The following is an 18,052-nucleotide window of genomic DNA, read 5'->3' as shown; positions in this document are numbered from 1 at the left end:
AAATTTTCTGTTTAGCTGGGGAGAGAGGAATGACAAGAAAAAATAGTTAAATATTAGCATATTCCAAACTTTCCCTCCACTGATAGGATCTGTGGTAGCTGAGTTTTGCTAGACCAGGCTAAATTAATTCAAGGCATATTTTGGAACAATCAGAGAAAATTTGATAAGGAAGTATCTGAATAGGCCATTAAAAGACTTGAAAATATGGAGGGGAGTATAGAGGGTATGAATAAAGCCTGCTGATCTATTAGAGACCCCATAATCTGTGTAATGCAATCCCAGTTAAAAGTAAAACCACACCAAATGTATGTATTGAATGGATAGCCCAGCTCTATCAGACAATCAAATACTGATAATCTTTGCCATCAAAGAAATTGCATTCTTCAGCCCTGTATACATGATGTAATTAAATGATGACACATGACTGTGAATGTGCCCCAATAAATGTTTCAGTTAAGAAATACTGGGTCTATGATTTGGAAAAATCGGAAGGGCTCTGTCAAGGAGCTGAGACCTAGCTGAGGGCATGTTTTTTGGATAGGTGGAGGAAGCTGACAGATCCATTGGTGTACTTTATCCTCCAAAGAAGCTGCAGGGTTTTAAGGTTAACTTTAGGGCCTGGCGCTTTCTTGTGAAAATTATGATTTCATAATTCCTCAGCAAATAAATAATTGCCATTTGTATGTAGGGATCTCCCCAAACGAAACAACTGCAGCCATCATTTTTATTTTATGTTAGATACCATGAAGTAAATTCTACTCTTTTGCCAGCCGTAAAATTTAGGAGCAAGGATAAACTTTTTCAGTGATAGTATTTTTAGATTTCAGAGATAATATTTTAGGGTTATATCACCAAGATACAGGAAAAAAGTCAAAGAGAAGATAAGTGAGTAATAAGGTCAAAAGCAAAATGACGTTTATCATTCTCTTTCATCTGTTGGAGCTACCGTACATTCTTCTGATGATAAAGTAAATAAAAGTAAAGCAGAATAACTAGCTTGAATTCATAGACTAACTTGAAGTAGCAGAGAAATTCTAGTATTTTTTTATTTGATGATATTACAGGATTTTTTTTCTTGAAGCCAACTTAGAAGGAAGCTGAAATATTATGAAAGTGGATCAGAAATACAAGTATATTTTACTTTATTCTGCCAAATCCCATTCTATATTACCGTCTCTCTTCTCGATCCAGGTTGGTGTACTAGCATTTACTTTCTTATCCTCTGTAGCAGATTAATTGTGGCTGCAAATTCTTTGCCACTTTCTCCCTCAAAATGTATTTCCTCTGTCCTTGAGTCTGGGCTGGCACGGTGACTTCTTAACCAATAGGATGCAGGGGAAATAGTTTGTTCTGCTTTCAGGCACAGACTTTTAAGAGTACTGGCAGCTTGTGTTTTCCTCCTCTTGGGGTGCTTTCTCTCACAACCTGGCCACTATACTGTGGGAAGCTCAAGCCACAAGGAGAGGCCACAGGTTGCTGCACCATTTCACAGTGCCAGCTGCAGCAGCTGCCAGTCATCATGTGTGGGAGCCATTTTGAATGTTTTCACCTAGTTGCACCTCACCTGCAGCACCAGCTGACGTCAAATGGAGCAGAGAAACCACTCAGCTGAACCCAGTAAACCTGCAGAATAAAATGGCGGTTGCTGTAAGCTATTTCCGGGCGGTTTGTTTCACAACAATACATACCTGAAATCGCTTCCCAAAGGAAGTCCTAGAATGAGACCATGGAAGAGCTCATTTGATTTAAATGATAAATAGATAGTATTTAAATGGCTCGTGCTTAATTCTTATAATTTCTAAAAATTATTAGGCAAAATTTTAGAAGTCTTACTTTGAAAACTAGATCCTTTTAAGTTTTGTTTACAAATTATATTAAGGTAATAATTCCTATTTCATCGCTATCTATTCTGGTTTTCATAGTCTCTTCTTGAAGAGGTATGTAATCAATAATATAATCAAATACGCCCTTTTGATAAAAAAACAAAATCAGTATTTTGTAGCAGAAATAGAATGAATCAGAACGTATTCAAATCTTGGCCACATAGCTATATGTCCATGGCAAAATTACCTAAACTGCCTGGGCCGATGAAATATTTTTTAAAAAATTTTAAGATAAGTATGGACTGTATGGGATTAGTGAAGATCAGAAATAATGTGTATTATGAACCTAGCAGAGTGCTTGTCACCTGGGTGGAACTCAATAAAGGTAGCTTTTGTTATTGTGAGGGAGATGGTGATAAAAGGTTTAAAAAGGTAGTAAAAAATTGTCTAGTTTATTTTTCTAAGAGGACATGGAAATGGGGTATTCCTGGGCTTTACTGGGGTGGAGTTTAAAGGGTTAAAATGATATATCCTTGCAGTTTTTCCTAAAAACATACATGTTTTATCCAAAGGAAATTCTGACCTCTAACCCCATTCACACTTTCCTTTCTCACTCTTTTATTGCTATAGAGGATTTGATGAAGGGAGAAAGGCAACTTCTGGGTCCTAGTCCCAAGGATAGAACTAATGGAGAATTCCTTTTATTCTTCACCTCCCATCCTTCTCCATTTCCCCATTTACATTCATTTTCCAATTTGGTGGGAAAAAAACAATTTTATAGGAAGCTGGCTGTCTGCAGACTAATCTTAGCACCAAGGTGCCACAGGGTTCCTGGAATGCCTTTCTGGGGGCAAAACAGACACATCCCAAAGTCTGGTTTATGCAGTCCAAGGGAAAGAGTACTTGTGGCAGTCCACAGGATTCTGTCTCTGATGTGTTGTCCTAGTCTTTGTATAAAATGTTGGTTTTCTCTATAAGTGTTGGGTATTTTCAGTGTAACAGCTAGAGCAATGCCCAGTAACTTTTTTTTTTTTTTCCTTGCTGAACATGTTCTTAATGGTTGAGGTAAGGTGAGTAATTGTTATTGGTGTAAGTTAAAGACCACTTTTCTAAACTATGGGTTATCATGCTTGGTATTTTCTCCTATCTGCCTGACTTGGGGCCACCTGAACCCCATTCTGGTCTTTGAAATTTAGCTGACCTTGGCCTTGGATGAAATGCTAGTGTATTGAGTATAATATTTTTGGTTTAGGTCAAAATTGAGGATTTCAGTGCCATATATTTCAACTGGGTGCTTTTTGAAGAAATTATAAATTACCGTAGTTTAGCATAAACACCTGCTGATATTGTTGCTGAATATTTACATGAATATTGATCATTGAGATCTTACTATCTTTCAATGTGAATGCTTTAAGTGCTTCAGTAGACATTTTCTACACTGTGAAATTGTATGTCCGTTGCTAGAATCTTTGTAAGAGAGCTCTCACCGCTTTAAAGTCAAATAAACCTAGAAAATAAGCATAGGAATTATTTTTAAACACCATTTACTGATATATAAATGCAGATTATAGAGCGATGAACTTAAGGATAACTCATGTTGCTCATAAAGTTGTCATAGTCATGGTTACAATTATGCAAATTGGCACGGGCTTTTGTTGTCGTTATAGTACTGCAAACACAGTTTAAGATGTTAAGACCCTTTAAATCATTTATAATTATGGATTAGTTTCATCCTGAAGGAAGAAGTGATAATATTCTTATCTCCTGTCTTTTAAAGCTGAAATGTACCTCAAAGCAGTGGAGATGGTGCCCTACAAAATACAATGTGCTTAAAGCAGATTTTCTCAGGACTTGAGTTCTAAATTTCACTGCTTCAGGGACTCATATAATGGCTATGTAGTATAGATTTAGAGAGAGTTTTAAAGACTCCTGTTGACATAGGTGAACAGAATGGTTCCTTGGAAACCATTTAGATGTCCAGTCACAGTAAGTGTGGATTACAGGTTCAGATGCGTATTGTGTGAAGTGACATGGAGCAGAGTGCTTGGAGAAACCTGTGGTCTCTATTATGAACAGTGCTTTCTTCTAGTGTTTTAATGACTGTTGTTTTAAAAGAAAAAAAAATCAGCATTGAAACTATCTGGAAGGTAAAGCTCCTGAAACCTAACCCAAAAGGCATGCTCTCATCGAAAACTCTTCTTAGTACTTGCAGTGCGGTGATAGCTGAGGACATGTGGTATATATTACAGTGCCAGGGAATTCAAACCTCTGCAGTGTGGAGTCACCATGAAAGGCTAATCTAAAAATGAAGTGGTAGCTTTGCTCGCATCATAACTCTGTTACTTACTGGTGCTTCCTATTAGCTTGACATTAGTCTAGTCTTCTTTGGGTGAGATAGAAGAAATGGAATTTCAAAGGGGACCACAGCAGTGGATATATGGTCTGCCAACCCCTCCCCTAGCACTCCCTCCAGCCTGTACTCCGCATTTCTCTCTGGGCATGACAAAGTCTTACAGAGTCATTGCAAAAAAGGCTAAAGGCAGAGCTGTCCATGGTTAGGAAAAAAACGTTCAAACTGTTGGTTGAAAATCAGGTAATAACAGTCCTCTTAGTGAACAAAACTTATTAGAGGGCTAGGGAAGGAATGCTATCTCTCAGCAGCAGGCAGGAAGAAATTGCTGTTGAAAAGCTTACCTCTCTAGGGAGGAATCAGATAGCAGACTTTGCCAAGCCTCAGGTCCAACCCATAAGGTCCCACCTACACCCCCCTCCACCCCCCTCCCCATCCCAGCTTTGTTAGATTGCTAGCATCGATCGCTGGCTTTTTCTGACCCAACAGTGGGTGAAGGAAAGAGACTGAAAGCCGGCAAGGTGGGGGTAGAAGAAGACTGGGACAGCTTTTGTAGAGAAAGAAAGAAAAAGGAGGAAAACGGGTGGGGGCCATGGGGACTAGGCTTAACTGATGCCTGCCTGCCTCTTTTTGATTTGATGGCCTTTATTCCTTCTAATTGGATAAAATAGGAAGTCACTGGCAGTCCTGTGTGGCTGGGGATACTGATTTTACTCAGACCAGCCTGCAGCTCTAGAGTGTGGATAGAGAGTGGGGAGTGGGGGTTGGGAGAGGGGGAGGAAAGAGAGAGAGGAGAGAGATAGGACAGGCTTGGATGAAGAAGGGAAAGAAAGAGACTGAAGCAGAGAAGAGCCGCAGAGGAAGAAAGTGAATGAGCACTCAAGAAGGACAAAGAGGAGTAGTCGGGGGTGGGGTGGAGGCAGGGCGGGGAAGGGAGTGACCGCCCCTCCTGGCTGCACTCTTGCCTCCGGAGCCCTCTGATCCTGTTTGCAGTGATGCTCCGAGGGCAGGCACCTGCTGCTCTGTAATGATTCAGCCCCTTTCAGCCGTCGTCGCGTTAACACAACAGGATGCTGTTGCTATTGTCACTACTGCCTCTCCTGCCGCCGCCGCTGCTGCCGCCGCCGCCACCGCCGCTGGTCCTCCTTCTGCTTTTACTTCTCCTGCATGACAGTTGTTTTCTTCATCTGAGCAGACACCAGCTTCAGATGCTCGAGGTGAGAAACATGCCTTTCAGTTTGGGCTACTGGTTTACTTAATTAACCAGCCGGCAGCTCCGTCGATCTGTTTTGGTCCCTGTCCTCTTGACGAGCCCGGGATGGTTTGGAGTAGCGTTTAAAAGAACTAGAAAAGTGGCCCAGAAACAGCAGCTTAAAGAATTATAACGATATACTCTGATTTTGTAGTTGCTAGGAGCTTTTCTTCCCCCCTTGCATCTTCCTGAACTCTTCTTGATTTTGATAATGGCCTTGGACTTGGATGATTTATCGATTTCCCCCTGTAAGATGCTGTATCATTTGGTTGGGGGGGCCTCTGCGTGGTAATGGACCGTGAGAGCGGCCAGGCCTTCTTCTGGAGGTGAGCCGATGGAGATTTATTCCCCAGACATGTCTGAGGTCGCCGCCGAGAGGTCCTCTAGCCCCTCCACTCAGCTGAGTGCAGACCCATCTCTTGATGGGCTTCCGGCAGCAGAAGACATGCCAGAGCCCCAGACTGAAGATGGGAGAACCCCTGGACTCGTGGGCCTGGCCGTGCCCTGCTGTGTGTGCCTAGAAGCTGAGCGCCTGAGAGGTTGCCTCAACTCAGAGAAAATCTGCATTGTCCCCATCCTGGCTTGCCTGGTCAGCCTCTGCCTCTGCATTGCCGGCCTCAAGTGGGTATTTGTGGACAAGATCTTTGAGTATGACTCTCCTACTCACCTTGACCCTGGGGGGTTAGGCCAGGACCCTATTATGTCTCTGGACCCAACTGCTGCCTCAGCTGTGTGGGTGTCGTCTGAGGCATATACTTCACCTGTCTCTAGGGCTCAGTCTGAAAGCAAGGTTCAAGTTACAGTGCAAGGTGACAAGGCTGTTGTCTCCTTTGAACCATCAGCGGCACCGACACCGAAGACTCGTATTTTTGCCTTTTCTTTCTTGCCATCCACTGCACCATCCTTCCCTTCACCCACCCGGAACCCTGAGGTGAGAACGCCCAAGTCAGCAACTCAGCCACAAACAACAGAAACTAATCTCCAAACTGCTCCTAAACTTTGTAAGTAGAGAGAGAGAGAGATGATGATGATGATGATGATGATGATGGTGATGAATAAAGGAAAGGAGTGGGTTTGGGGTCCCCAAAGGATGTTTCCCTTTCTTCTTGCATTTTAGTTGCTTGGTTTTGTTTAAGCAAAGCGTGTGTTTGAGACACTTGGGCTAGCATTGAAGGGCTGAGTAAAATGATCTTGCAAACTCCGGGTCTGAACTAGTGTGGTAACAGCAGCTCTCTCTAGCCACATTGTTCAGTCTGGTACTGGGAATGCAAAACTTCAGCATCTGCAAGTCATGCTTGAATTTAAGTTAAATTCAATTTATTTCTAACACATTTTAAAATTGAAACATCAGGCCATCTTTTCATGTTTTATAGAAATGTGACTTTCATATACCAGTATTATTTTGTGTCTTTCTCTTCCCCATCATAGATTTCCTGTCACCTTTCTGTTACCCTCTACCTCTCAGCGACCCCAAGCTGCTTATTGTCTTTCTCTCCCTTCTTCCTGTTCTCTAACCACCTCTCCCTACTTTTGTATCTTAATTGGTTCTTTCTGAGATTGCAGCAAGTCTTAAGACATTTACAGTGCTCGCCTCTCACTAGCTTGAGATGACTACTGTCCTGCCCAGACTGTACTTTCAGTTAGTGAGCACTTAGTAACAGCAGCTTTATTTTGTCCAGGACACAGTAGAATTCTGCATGAAGGATTTGCCTAAATTAGTTTTGTCTTCTATAATCAAATGTTTAAATAGCTTCCTTGGCAGTCATTAAAAAGTACAAGATCCATTAGTGAGGTACATCTTTTTTTTTTTTTTTTTTTCTTTTTAAGGCATGTGTCATCTTAGTCTGGCAGATTGCAGCAGCCCAGTTTAATAACCTGTGATGTGAAGAGAGCCCACGCTCTTAAAAACAATACATTCCTGTTTGCATTTGCATTGGGTAACTGCAATAGCTTTAGAGTGGAAAGTTGACAGGAATGAAAGCATGACTATTCTAAACATCAATATAGAAGGGAGGAGTTTTCTACAGCCTTTTAAAAATGTTTCTAGTTTATTTTTGTTGTCTCGATCTCCTATCACTTTTTACCATGAGGAATATTTACTTAGTAGGAAAGTACAAGATCAGAAAATTTGGTTCTTAATAACTTACATGAAAGCTCTTAGGGTTAAAAGAGAGTTGACAATTTCTCTGACGAAATGCCTCTTTTGTTTTTCCTCTGGACAGTAATGAAGAATAAAGAGTACCTTTTCCAGACATCACGTTCAGTGTGAAGTAGTGCAGCATGCTATAGAAACACAGAAAAACTTGATTTGTGGTTGTAACTCCTGATCATTTCACACACACCAGATTCAATGGCAAAGATTTAAAGAAAAAAAAAAAAAGAGTCTTCTTTTCTAGGTGCAATTAGGGAAAACCTCCTTCATGCAGACACTGCTTTGTATCTTTATCAAATCCCTGAAGCATCATTAAAGGTCTGACAGACATCACCGCCTTTGCTGCCTCTTCCCACCTGGCAAAGTGACCGGGAAATAATACCCAGATGAAATGACATGCTATAAAAAGCAAGTACAGATCCTGCAAAGAGAAGCAAAATTCACCAGGAGAACAAGGTTACTTGATCATTTTAAACTTAAGTCTTTAACTGAAATCTGCTTGAACAGGTTTCATTGTCCAGAGAAAGAAAAAAATGCCCTTTGAAAAACACTTCAACTAAATTCTATAATTTTGTCATCTGAGGAAATCAGGAAAACAAAGAAACATCTAGCACATTTTGCTGATCTAAGACCATGTCAGAAAGTATGTTGTAAAGTTTTGATAAATTATTTTGTGAAGTAAATTTTTCTACTAAGTGTTTTAGTAGATTACATATTCCTTATCAGTTTTTTTTTTTTTTCCAAGTCAGGGCATTGATATTGTGGCATCTGCAATAAATGGGAAAGATTTACTGCTGCCTAAAAGCATCACTGTGGCCAGTTTGACCAGATGCACAGCTGCAACGTTTTGAAGTGCATCGGAGATAAGCCTAGAGAAGCAGTCTGGGAAGTAGTTTTCTCCTGAAAAGTTAGGGGTAGACAGTTAGTTGGCTAACACTTTAAAACCTGTAGGGAGACTCTGTTAATTTTTTGGACTAGTCCCTTAAAAAAAAAAAAAAATCAAGTCTTGTATTCTAAAAATTGTGAGCCTACTTTTTGTGGGGCGGGGCGGGGGCGGGGGGTATTGTTGGGGGGGAGTAGTGTTTGAAACGGATTGGTCCAGGCAGCTTTGTTTCTAGAGACTTGTAAGTGGTTGTTTTTGTTGTTGTTTAAAAAGGTTGTAACCATTAATTAATGGAAAGGGAAAAAAAAGCTTACAAAGGGACTGTATTTTTCAACTAAGAAAGTATTGTTTAGTCGCAGAAAGAACTGGGACGTTCCTTTTACCGTGCATGTTTTTGACATAAACTAAGCTGTCAAGGCTTATATTTGAAAATGACATTATCATATGTGAAACATGCTCTTCAGTGGTTTTAGGACTTTATTCTCCCTTTTCCATTTTTTTTTTTTTTTCTGTCTCAGCATATTCAGCACATTATGCACAGAGCTGTAGCCTTCAAGGTCATAGACTGTTGAGAGCTAATTGATTCTTCTTTATCCTAGAGCCTGAGAGAGTAGAAGAGAGACAGTCCCAGTAATTGTGTCTACAGCGTTGCTCCCCAAACCAATCTACCTACTAGTATTAAAGTTTTACTTTATAAATACTAGAATTACTCCCTCACTGACTCTTGTCAAATTACAACATTCTTTGTCTTTGTTATAATATAAGGCAAAATATGACATTTTAAATTGCCTTAAGGTATAGTGGCTATGTCGGATTTTCTAAAATGGGTATTTCTTTCATAAAGTAATATTTCATATTTTCATGATATTAATCTATGCATTCATGTAGATCTTAAGAAGTCCAATGCAGAATTGGAATGAAAGTATATAATTATATATTTTTTATTCTAAAGTATTTCTGAGTATGGTTAATGGTTTCCCACTACCACAATAATTATATTGTCATGATACTAATTAAGTTTTTACTTCTCAGTGGGTCATGTAATACTTACACTATTCATTTGTTTTCTTTGCCTGGGCTTTAAAATTTTTCCTATCCTGACTGTTGGGAGATTGCAAACTTAGATTATTATAAAAAGAGCTGATTAATTAAATTGTAGCCAGGAAACAGTGGTACCATCTTGAAAGAAAATGTTTTCTGGATGTGAGATCCTCCCTGCTTGACAACAGATTCTTGGATGCGAGAATGTGTTGGTATTTTCATCTTGGGCCAACTTTGTTTTGCTTTGTCCTAAGTCTTGTCATGGGATTGTATGACAAACCATTGTTACCGCATGACAATAAGAATCAGTAACCATCTGCAAAAGATCAACATGATGAATTGGATATACCATAGGATTTCTTTTCTTCTATTTAAAAGTACCATTCATTTAAATTCTAATGGATCCTTCTTCTAGTTCTTGGCAACTATATTTGTAGGTATTTCAGAACAGTGATTTCAAATAACTTCTCCCCACTTTAATCGTAGCCGATTACAGCCTAAAATATTAAAAACTGGAAGAGACTGAAAGATCTTCTATTGGAACTGAATAATTTGATAAATTTACCGATGAAGAAACCTAGGCTCAGAAATGCCTAGTGAAATTCTTTTATTAAAATATACTAAACTCTGAAAAATGTGGCAAAATCCAAAGTATTAGATTGTCTCTGTCTCTGAGAATTTAAACACACACACACACACACATACACTCTCTCTCTCTCTCTCTCTCTCTCTCTCTCTCTCTCTCTCTCTCTCTCTCTGTCTCTCTACTGTTTTCTTCTCTCATCGTATCCTTATTGTAGGGAGTTGGAGCTAGAAACTAATGTAGCATCAGACTGAGAATTAGGGAAGTACTTAAAGTGGGAACACTGTTTAGGTGTGTGTTTAGTGCATATCACTAAAATTAAATTTTCTTCTCGCCTTCCTGTTTTGCTCTTATTGAGTTTTCAGTCATGGTGGTCTTTTCCCTTTTTATTTGATCATCTATACAGTGTTCAGCTTGCTTCTGAAAACAGCATGGGTTGCCTAGGGTCAGTTCTTCCCTCATATATAGGAGATTGCTCTATGGCTCACTTCTTTTCTTCATAGCCCATTTTGTTTTCTCCTCTCTATTCCTTTGTGATACCCAACTCAGTCTTCTTCTTCCCTTTCCTTCCTACCTTCCCAATTACATATTGACTCATTTTTATTTTTGTAATTATGCCATTTTGGCTTTATGGGTCAATATTTCATTGCATCATATCAAAATAATTTCAACTGTATTTAAACTTTAACCTTATTTATTGCATTTTAATGCTGAATGGTACTTTCATATATTATGAACATACAAAAAAAATCTCTAGCGAGTGACCAACATACTAGTTTCTTAACGGCATAATTAAATCAAATTTTAACCTTCTTCTTGATCTTTTCATCTTTTTTTCTTTAGTGTGCTTGATTGATTCCAGTTTTTCTGTTTTTGGACATCAGCATTTCTGTACTCCCAGAAAATGATGTTCCAAACCATCCATCTGTGTTCTTCCTCCTTCCCTCTTCCTTTTAACAATTCTTCATAGTACCCTTTTAAAGCATGAAGGAAGAGGTATTTTATAGATTGAAAAACCAAAGCATAAAAAGTTATGACTTGTTTAGATGCCCCTGAGAACCAGGAATATAACTTGTCCACAGAGTTCATTGAACATTCTACTACAACATAAACTACATTCCATCTACTTTTATGCTCATGTTTCTACTTTTATTACTTTTGCTCTACATCAATGCTTTGTTTTTCTTCTGTTATTTCCTCTTTGTTTTGTTTTTGTTTTCTTTTTTTCATTCAGTGAACATATGCTAAGTGCCTACTCTGTGCCAGACTCTGTTCTATACTGGTTATATGGCAGTGGAAAATAGTACATTACCTGTCCTCAGGGAGCTTCTGTTCTAGTGGATTTTAAGAATCTAATTACATAATGCAATTTGAGATATTTCCTGCTTTCTTATACATATACCCCCGTAATTCAGCATTTCTTCTTCTTTACCTTCATGTGATTCACCTTTTGACTTCCACTTCTGTCTTTTCTTAATATGTTTTTCTTCTCCATTTACCGAATACTGAACACTTGCCCAGCAATGTCCTTTAAGTGACAGCAATCCCACCTCTGCTACCAACAGGCTGAGTAGCCAGGGGTGATTCACCATATGGCACTATTTAATCAAACCATTGGAGTAGTGAGAAAAGTTTGATCTATCTGGCCCTTTAGGAGCATCCTCAAGATGAAAAATATATACATAATTCTTCTAGCATGTACATAAAGATTCTAAGATTATTTTCAGATTCCAGAGAGTTGGTAGCTGTAAATATTTTTGTTTCTATATTTTGGTCATATTTTTATGTGTTGTTTTGGCTTGCAGAACATCAAGAGTATTAAAATATTCCCAAGGATTGTTCATTTCACTGTACGGACAAAGATTAGAATCTGCCATTAAGTTGTTTAGTTCTTAAACTGAGTAAAGACATGAGTTCATATACTATTCACATGAAGAGCGATTGACTAGCAGTGAGTGAAGTTAATCCTCATCATCTCAAAGATGGTTGTAATCTTTACTACAGTGAATTTTGTCTGTCTGTGTGTGTGTGTGTGTGTGCACGCACGTGTGTAGGCATTCAGAGGGTTTTTCTGAATAATATAACTAATGTCTTATAATCATAGAATTTTATATGCTGAACATTTTTAGAGATTATTTGTGTCACTTCCTAAGTGAGAAAAGGCAGGTCTGGAAAAGTGAAGCGACTTGCCCAGTGTCACTACAACCAATCAGTGGCAGTGCTGAGACTAAAACTGAAGTCATCCTTACCTTTGCTACACTTGCTTTTCTTCTCGAAACTGTTTTTAGCATTTATATTCAAGTAGCGTATGTTATGTTATCATAATTTAAAAGATTTGGTTTTCCCATTTATTATTTAAATACTAATTAGTAAAACTTTTATCACCCTATAACAGGTATCTTTTTTAGAGAAGAGAATTTTGGCCAGGTGCCATGGCTTATGCCTATAATCCTAGCACTTTGGGAGGCTGAGGTGGGATGATCACCTGAGATCAGGAGTTCGAGATCAGCCTGGCCAACATGGTGAAACCCTGTCTCTACTAAAAATACAAAAATTAGCCAGGGGTGGAGGCTCATACCTATAATCCCAACTACTCAGGAGGCTGAGACAGGAGAATTGCTTGAACCTGGGAGGTGGAGGTTGCAGTGAGCTGAGATCATGCTACTGCACTCCAGCCTGGGTGACAGAGTGAGACTCTGCCTCAAGAAAAAAAAAAAGACAATTTTACCTTTATGATGTTGGTATGTATAAGACACCCCTCCGGAGGCTGGACATCTATCTCCCAACAATATAATATATGGGAGAATGTTTTAATGATCAAAGTTATCCCAACTGAAATGTGTTACACACTTGGAAAGAAATGAGTTTCTTAGTACTAAAAGTATTCAAGCAGTGACACTGTTGAGGGAGATTTATGTTCCTAGCAGATTATTAACTATATTTACTTCTGAAATCTCTTACAACTCTGATTCTCTCAGTTTTTTGTCTTAGGGTGTTAGCTTTCCAGTGGGTAGACTTGAATTTCAGTCCCACTTGCCCATCTTCATTGCCTTGAGCAAGTTAGACCATCATGTTAAATCCATTTCCTCATTTATATGTGATAATAATAAATATACATGTCTTGGAGCTGTGAGGAGATTAAATGAGATTTTGGAAAACACCGAGTTCTAGACCTGAGACATAAAAAATACAAAATCAGCACCAATATTCTCCCTCATTCTACTTTAACTCCCTGCCTCACTTTGTTCTTTTTCTCCTTTGATCTTGACAGTGGTTTGGTAACAATGTCTGGAGAATACTTTTGGAGTTTTAGGGGAACCTTATGAAAAACTCTGAAGGAAGTGAAGAGTTGATGATACATCATGTTAAAGTAGGAATTATGCTAGAAACTCGAAATCAAATGCCAACTCTTCCTCTTATCTGCTGTGTGACTCTGAGGAAATCACTCCACTTGAGATTTAGTTTTACATCCAAACAAATGGGGATGTTAATATCTAAAACTCCCAAGAGATTGTGATGAGGACAAAAGTGGTTCCTCTACCTAAAGAAAACAGAGATTAAAAATATATTTACTTCTTTCTTTGCCCTTTCTATCGGGGTTCATATGTGCATATATTCACAAGTGCTAACATTTCTAGAAATAAATTGTAGGGACTCTTTACCAGTGAATTAATTTGTTATGCCTTAAAATGTTGTGTAGGACTTTACTAATTTCTTGAACCCAGTGTCATAAAAGGAGTATTTTTTCCCTTATAAAAATTGGTTAGAATGCATAGATTATTACTTTTTGAGTTACACAGATTATTACTTTTTGAGTAATGTCCAAAAATCACTGCATGAGGGGCTTCATTATAGGGAAAGCGATAAGGAGTTACTTTTGAGAGAGGAAAAGACTGCATGGTATGTCAGATTGTTTGTCAAGGAAGTACTCTCTTTGGAAAGGTTGGGACAATGGAAAATAATCTATACAGTTTAGATGTGGTGCAAGCGAAGAACTTGGCTAGAAATATCATGAATCCTAAGATTATGTTCACCTTACTCTTTTCATTGTTCCAAACTGGGATTTCCTGATCTCAAAAGACAGAAATTAACATCTATGAGTTGTTTTCAGTATTTGACACAAACCATGGAAATGATATACATCGAATAATTTTATGTGAGCCAAATCAAATGTAGAAATTCTTTGAGTGCAATATATACAGCTATGTGTATCTATGTGTGTATATATACATACATATGATTCATACACATAACATTCTAAATAAAGGGGAAAATTATTTGACAATGAAGTGGAGCAGATAAAAATATTTTTAAATTTGGAGAAACAGGTTGTTTATTAATAGGTTTGGGAGGGATGGACTATAAAAATTTCTAGCCCTATGCCTAATTGCTAGATTAAAAGGGAAAAAAATGTTTTAGAAGTAAAAAATAATTGGAGCTTAAGTGTATATTGGAGATTCTGTTGCAAGTAACTTAAAAGGAAATCTTACTAGCTGGATTATTGGCCACAATCCTACAAAAAGGGAAAAAGCCAGTGCTTTCTAGATATAGACACTTTAGGGATTTTGGCATTTTTGTTGTACACCTTATGGTTCTTCTAACAGACAGATATAAGTTTGTAAGAGCTTACCATTTACAAAAACCTATAGTAGTGGGCGTAATATATGTATTTTTATTTATTCTTTAAAGTAGAACTAGAAATATGTGAGAACTTCTATGCTTTGTTCATCTTGATTGTTATTCACTCAAGTATAATACATTTGCTGCAGAAATTGAACTCTAAATCAATACTGGAGCAATGAGGCAGCCCCTTCTAAGCATAAAATATTTGATAACAATCTAGAGTAGATTTTGCCTGGGTATAAGTTTTCTGACTGTGCCCTGGACATAAGCTGATGGACTCCATAAAACTTGATGAAATAGAATGGAAAACTTCCTCAGGTAAAACATTTTAAATTTGTCGTCAGAAACATGGTATGATAGGACAAGACTTGATTTACTGTGATTTTCAGTGATAGGCACTTAGTGTTTGAGTCGCATTTCATGAGGTGGTGGTCTCCCAGCCAAAGGAGAAATTCATGAACTCTCTTTGAAGCCAGAGTTAGTACAGAATTTAATATGCATGTAATTATCAAATTTAAAAACCTTCATAATGTATTTTATTTTAAAATTTCTTACTTTAATATTAAACCAAATGTACATATATACATATGCATTTGGAAGAAAGATGAAAGCAACACTGAAGACAATGATAGTTGCCATTAGGAAGAAAACTTAATTCATGAGCAAGCAGAAGACCCTATATCCTTCAGTTCCTAACTGTGTTACCTGTATTGATGTACAATATAATACCATTTTATTTCTGCCATTTATCTTCCTTTTCCCTCCCTTTATTTCTTTCATACTTGTCATTCACACTCTTCACTTTCCTCTGTTCCCTCCCTTCATTTTTTTCATACTTGCCATTCACAGTTATTCTTCTCTTTCCTCTGTTCTTTCATACCTCACCTATTCCTTCTTCTCCAGCGATGTCAGGGCACATGACTCCACACTTCTCTCACCCACCCTGCTCTGAAGCCAGTGTCCTAAAGCATCAGAGGTTGTGGAGTGGATGGCCCAGACCTGTGGTTTCTCACTGGATGGGTAGGGGGAGAGAGTGAGACCTTAACCACAGTCTTGACCACGATTAGCCTGATGACTTTCAGTGTTGCCTCTTCCTTTGCTAAGTAGCCGGAAGTATTTGTTTTATGAAATATGTTGGTGTCACAGCAATAAAAGCTCCATACATAAATGGAATGATCTAAGGACAGTAGAATTGAACTCTTGTTAGCATTTGTTTGTAATTCCTTGGTAGAACTTCCTGGGTCATAATTGCTTGCTCTTCTGGGAGCAAAAGGAATCAGTAACCATTGATTGTTACATGATGCTAAGTACTGCCTACAAAGCAAATCTTAAGAATGATTAGTGGCAGAGTTCAGGGTTACTACTCTGATTTCTTTTTACTATAATCTTTAAAGCAAGCTGAATTTCGCAGTTTTTCCCATCAAGCAACTCCTATGATTCTTCAAAAGGAAGAGAAAAAACATTATCATGTAATCTATAAAGGCTTCAGTTGACATCAAAAACAAACAAACAAAAATATGTAAAATAATTACTTCAGTGTTTTATATCTTTCTACTTCCACGATAACAGGGAGACATTTAAATTAACCCCTTATCAGTAACTTTAGTCTTGCATGAATATGATCCTTATAATCTTAATTGATCTGAACTATGGAACCTATGGTACACATAGTCAATAACCTACATAAGCCCTGCCTATTTAGTAAACTGCGCATGTAATCAGTGAGATCAATACAAGGATTCTCAAAATCCTTGCAAAATTCATACTTCAAGATTGCTGAGTTTTCTCAATAGCTGATGATTTGTCACCTTGAAACATTTTTTATCTATTTTGGATTGAAATCTTTTAATAACTTACAATACTAGTGACTACTGTCATTTTAAAATGGGATTTATTGAATATGGGATCTTCACAATCTTGAATACTGTGATGTTTTAGGACATAGTTGCATTATAACTTTGTTGACTCATGTTCTTTCATTAAGACATATTGAGTTATATTAGGGATTATAGCTGCTTTACTAAATAACCCAGACTTACGTATATTCTGATTGTATGTTGGGTTATTGCGTAATCAAAATTAGAATTACAGACCTTTATGGCATCTTAGAGACACTTTGAACCAAATATTTTATTTTAGCATAGAGAAACAAGCCCAAAGATGTTAACCTTCTTGCCAGAGACCACATAGAGCCAGAAAATGTTGATATTTTCATCTTTTCTAGGCTTTCAGCTACCAGGTCACTTTGCAATCAGTATATATTAATTATAACATTTTTTTCTACACTTTCGCTTTACTGTTCTGCTCTCCTGCAGGGTTTAGAAAGCAAATTTTAATCAGGTTAAACATTTATATAAAGGATAAAATCTCTGAGTGAGATTCTCTCCTTGAGGAAATGCATACATTTTGGTGACATGCTTTGGTGACATATTTTGCTTATATGTCACTCTTGCTCTGTTCTGGATCAACAGAGTTCAAGGATGAGAGGTGAATGACAAATGAAGAGAAAGAGTAACTACTTGGTTCTGATGGGCCTTGGATTTATAGGACAGATTTAGGGGAGCGGAGTTTAATTTCCAGATGTTTTATTTGTTCATTTGTTCCTCCTTTCATAATATGTAGAATGACAGTAATTTTTTTTTTTTTTTTTGAGACAGAGTCTTGCTTTGTTGCCCAGGCTGGAGTGCAGTGGTGCAGCCTTGGCTCACTGCAACCCCCACCTCCTGGGTTCAACCATTCTTCTGCCTCCGCCTCCCAAGTCTTGGGGCTACAGGCATACACTATCATGCCCGGCTAATTTTTTGTTGTTGTTTTTAGTAGAGACGGGGTTTCACCATGTTGGCCAGGCTGGCCTTGAACTCCTGATCTCAGGTGATCCGCCCACCTTGGCCTCCCAGTGTGCTGGGGTTACAGCTGTGACCCACCATGCCCAGCCAGTTATAAATCTTTAGACCTTGATCATGCACCTAGTAGGAAACTGTTTTTTGAACATATGAGCACTACTAGTCATTGGGCTTCATGGGATCTGTTTTGAAATTTATTGTGAAATCTTCTGATTTATAAAGCACAAATTACTTTTATGTTATTTTCATTTCTTGAGGACCCAATAGCACCAATATTTACAAAACACGTATCTCATAAACTCTCTTACGATATTGAAGACACTCCTACAGCAGAACCTCAAATGTCCTGTCTTGCCTAAGTCCAGCTGTCTCCCCAATCTTCATCCCGATAGACCATATTTTAGCCAACTAGAACTCAACCCTGAATATTATTTTTTCTCTTCCACGTTTTTGCTCATTCTATTTTTTCTACCATGAATGTGCTCTTCGAACAGTCTCTCTT

The 18,052-nt window shown here is 38.1% G+C and overlaps 1 protein-coding gene across 11 annotated transcripts in view; it reads left to right on the top strand.

Moving 5' to 3' along the window:
* NRG1 (neuregulin 1) overlaps positions 1-18,052 on the top strand; it is a 1,122,805-nt gene that overhangs the window by 997,307 nt on the left and 107,446 nt on the right. For 2 of the 11 annotated variants that reach the window (XM_011960733.1, XM_011960734.1), the window contains exon 1: positions 4,782-6,426. The exons of 8 other annotated variants lie outside the window; for them this stretch is intronic. In XM_011960733.1, coding sequence (XP_011816123.1) covers positions 5,760-6,426 — 667 coding nt within the window. In that variant the 5' untranslated portion in view covers positions 4,782-5,759. Of the gene's footprint in view, positions 1-4,775; positions 6,427-18,052 lie in introns of those variants that run through there. One more of the 11 variants, XM_011960745.1, reaches the window with a different exon arrangement.

Source organism: Colobus angolensis, unplaced genomic scaffold, assembly GCF_000951035.1.
Source record: "Colobus angolensis palliatus isolate OR3802 unplaced genomic scaffold, Cang.pa_1.0 Scaffold52, whole genome shotgun sequence".
NCBI classification, from domain to species: Eukaryota; Metazoa; Chordata; class Mammalia; order Primates; family Cercopithecidae; genus Colobus; species Colobus angolensis.
This window is presented reverse-complemented; position numbering and strand designations above follow the sequence as displayed.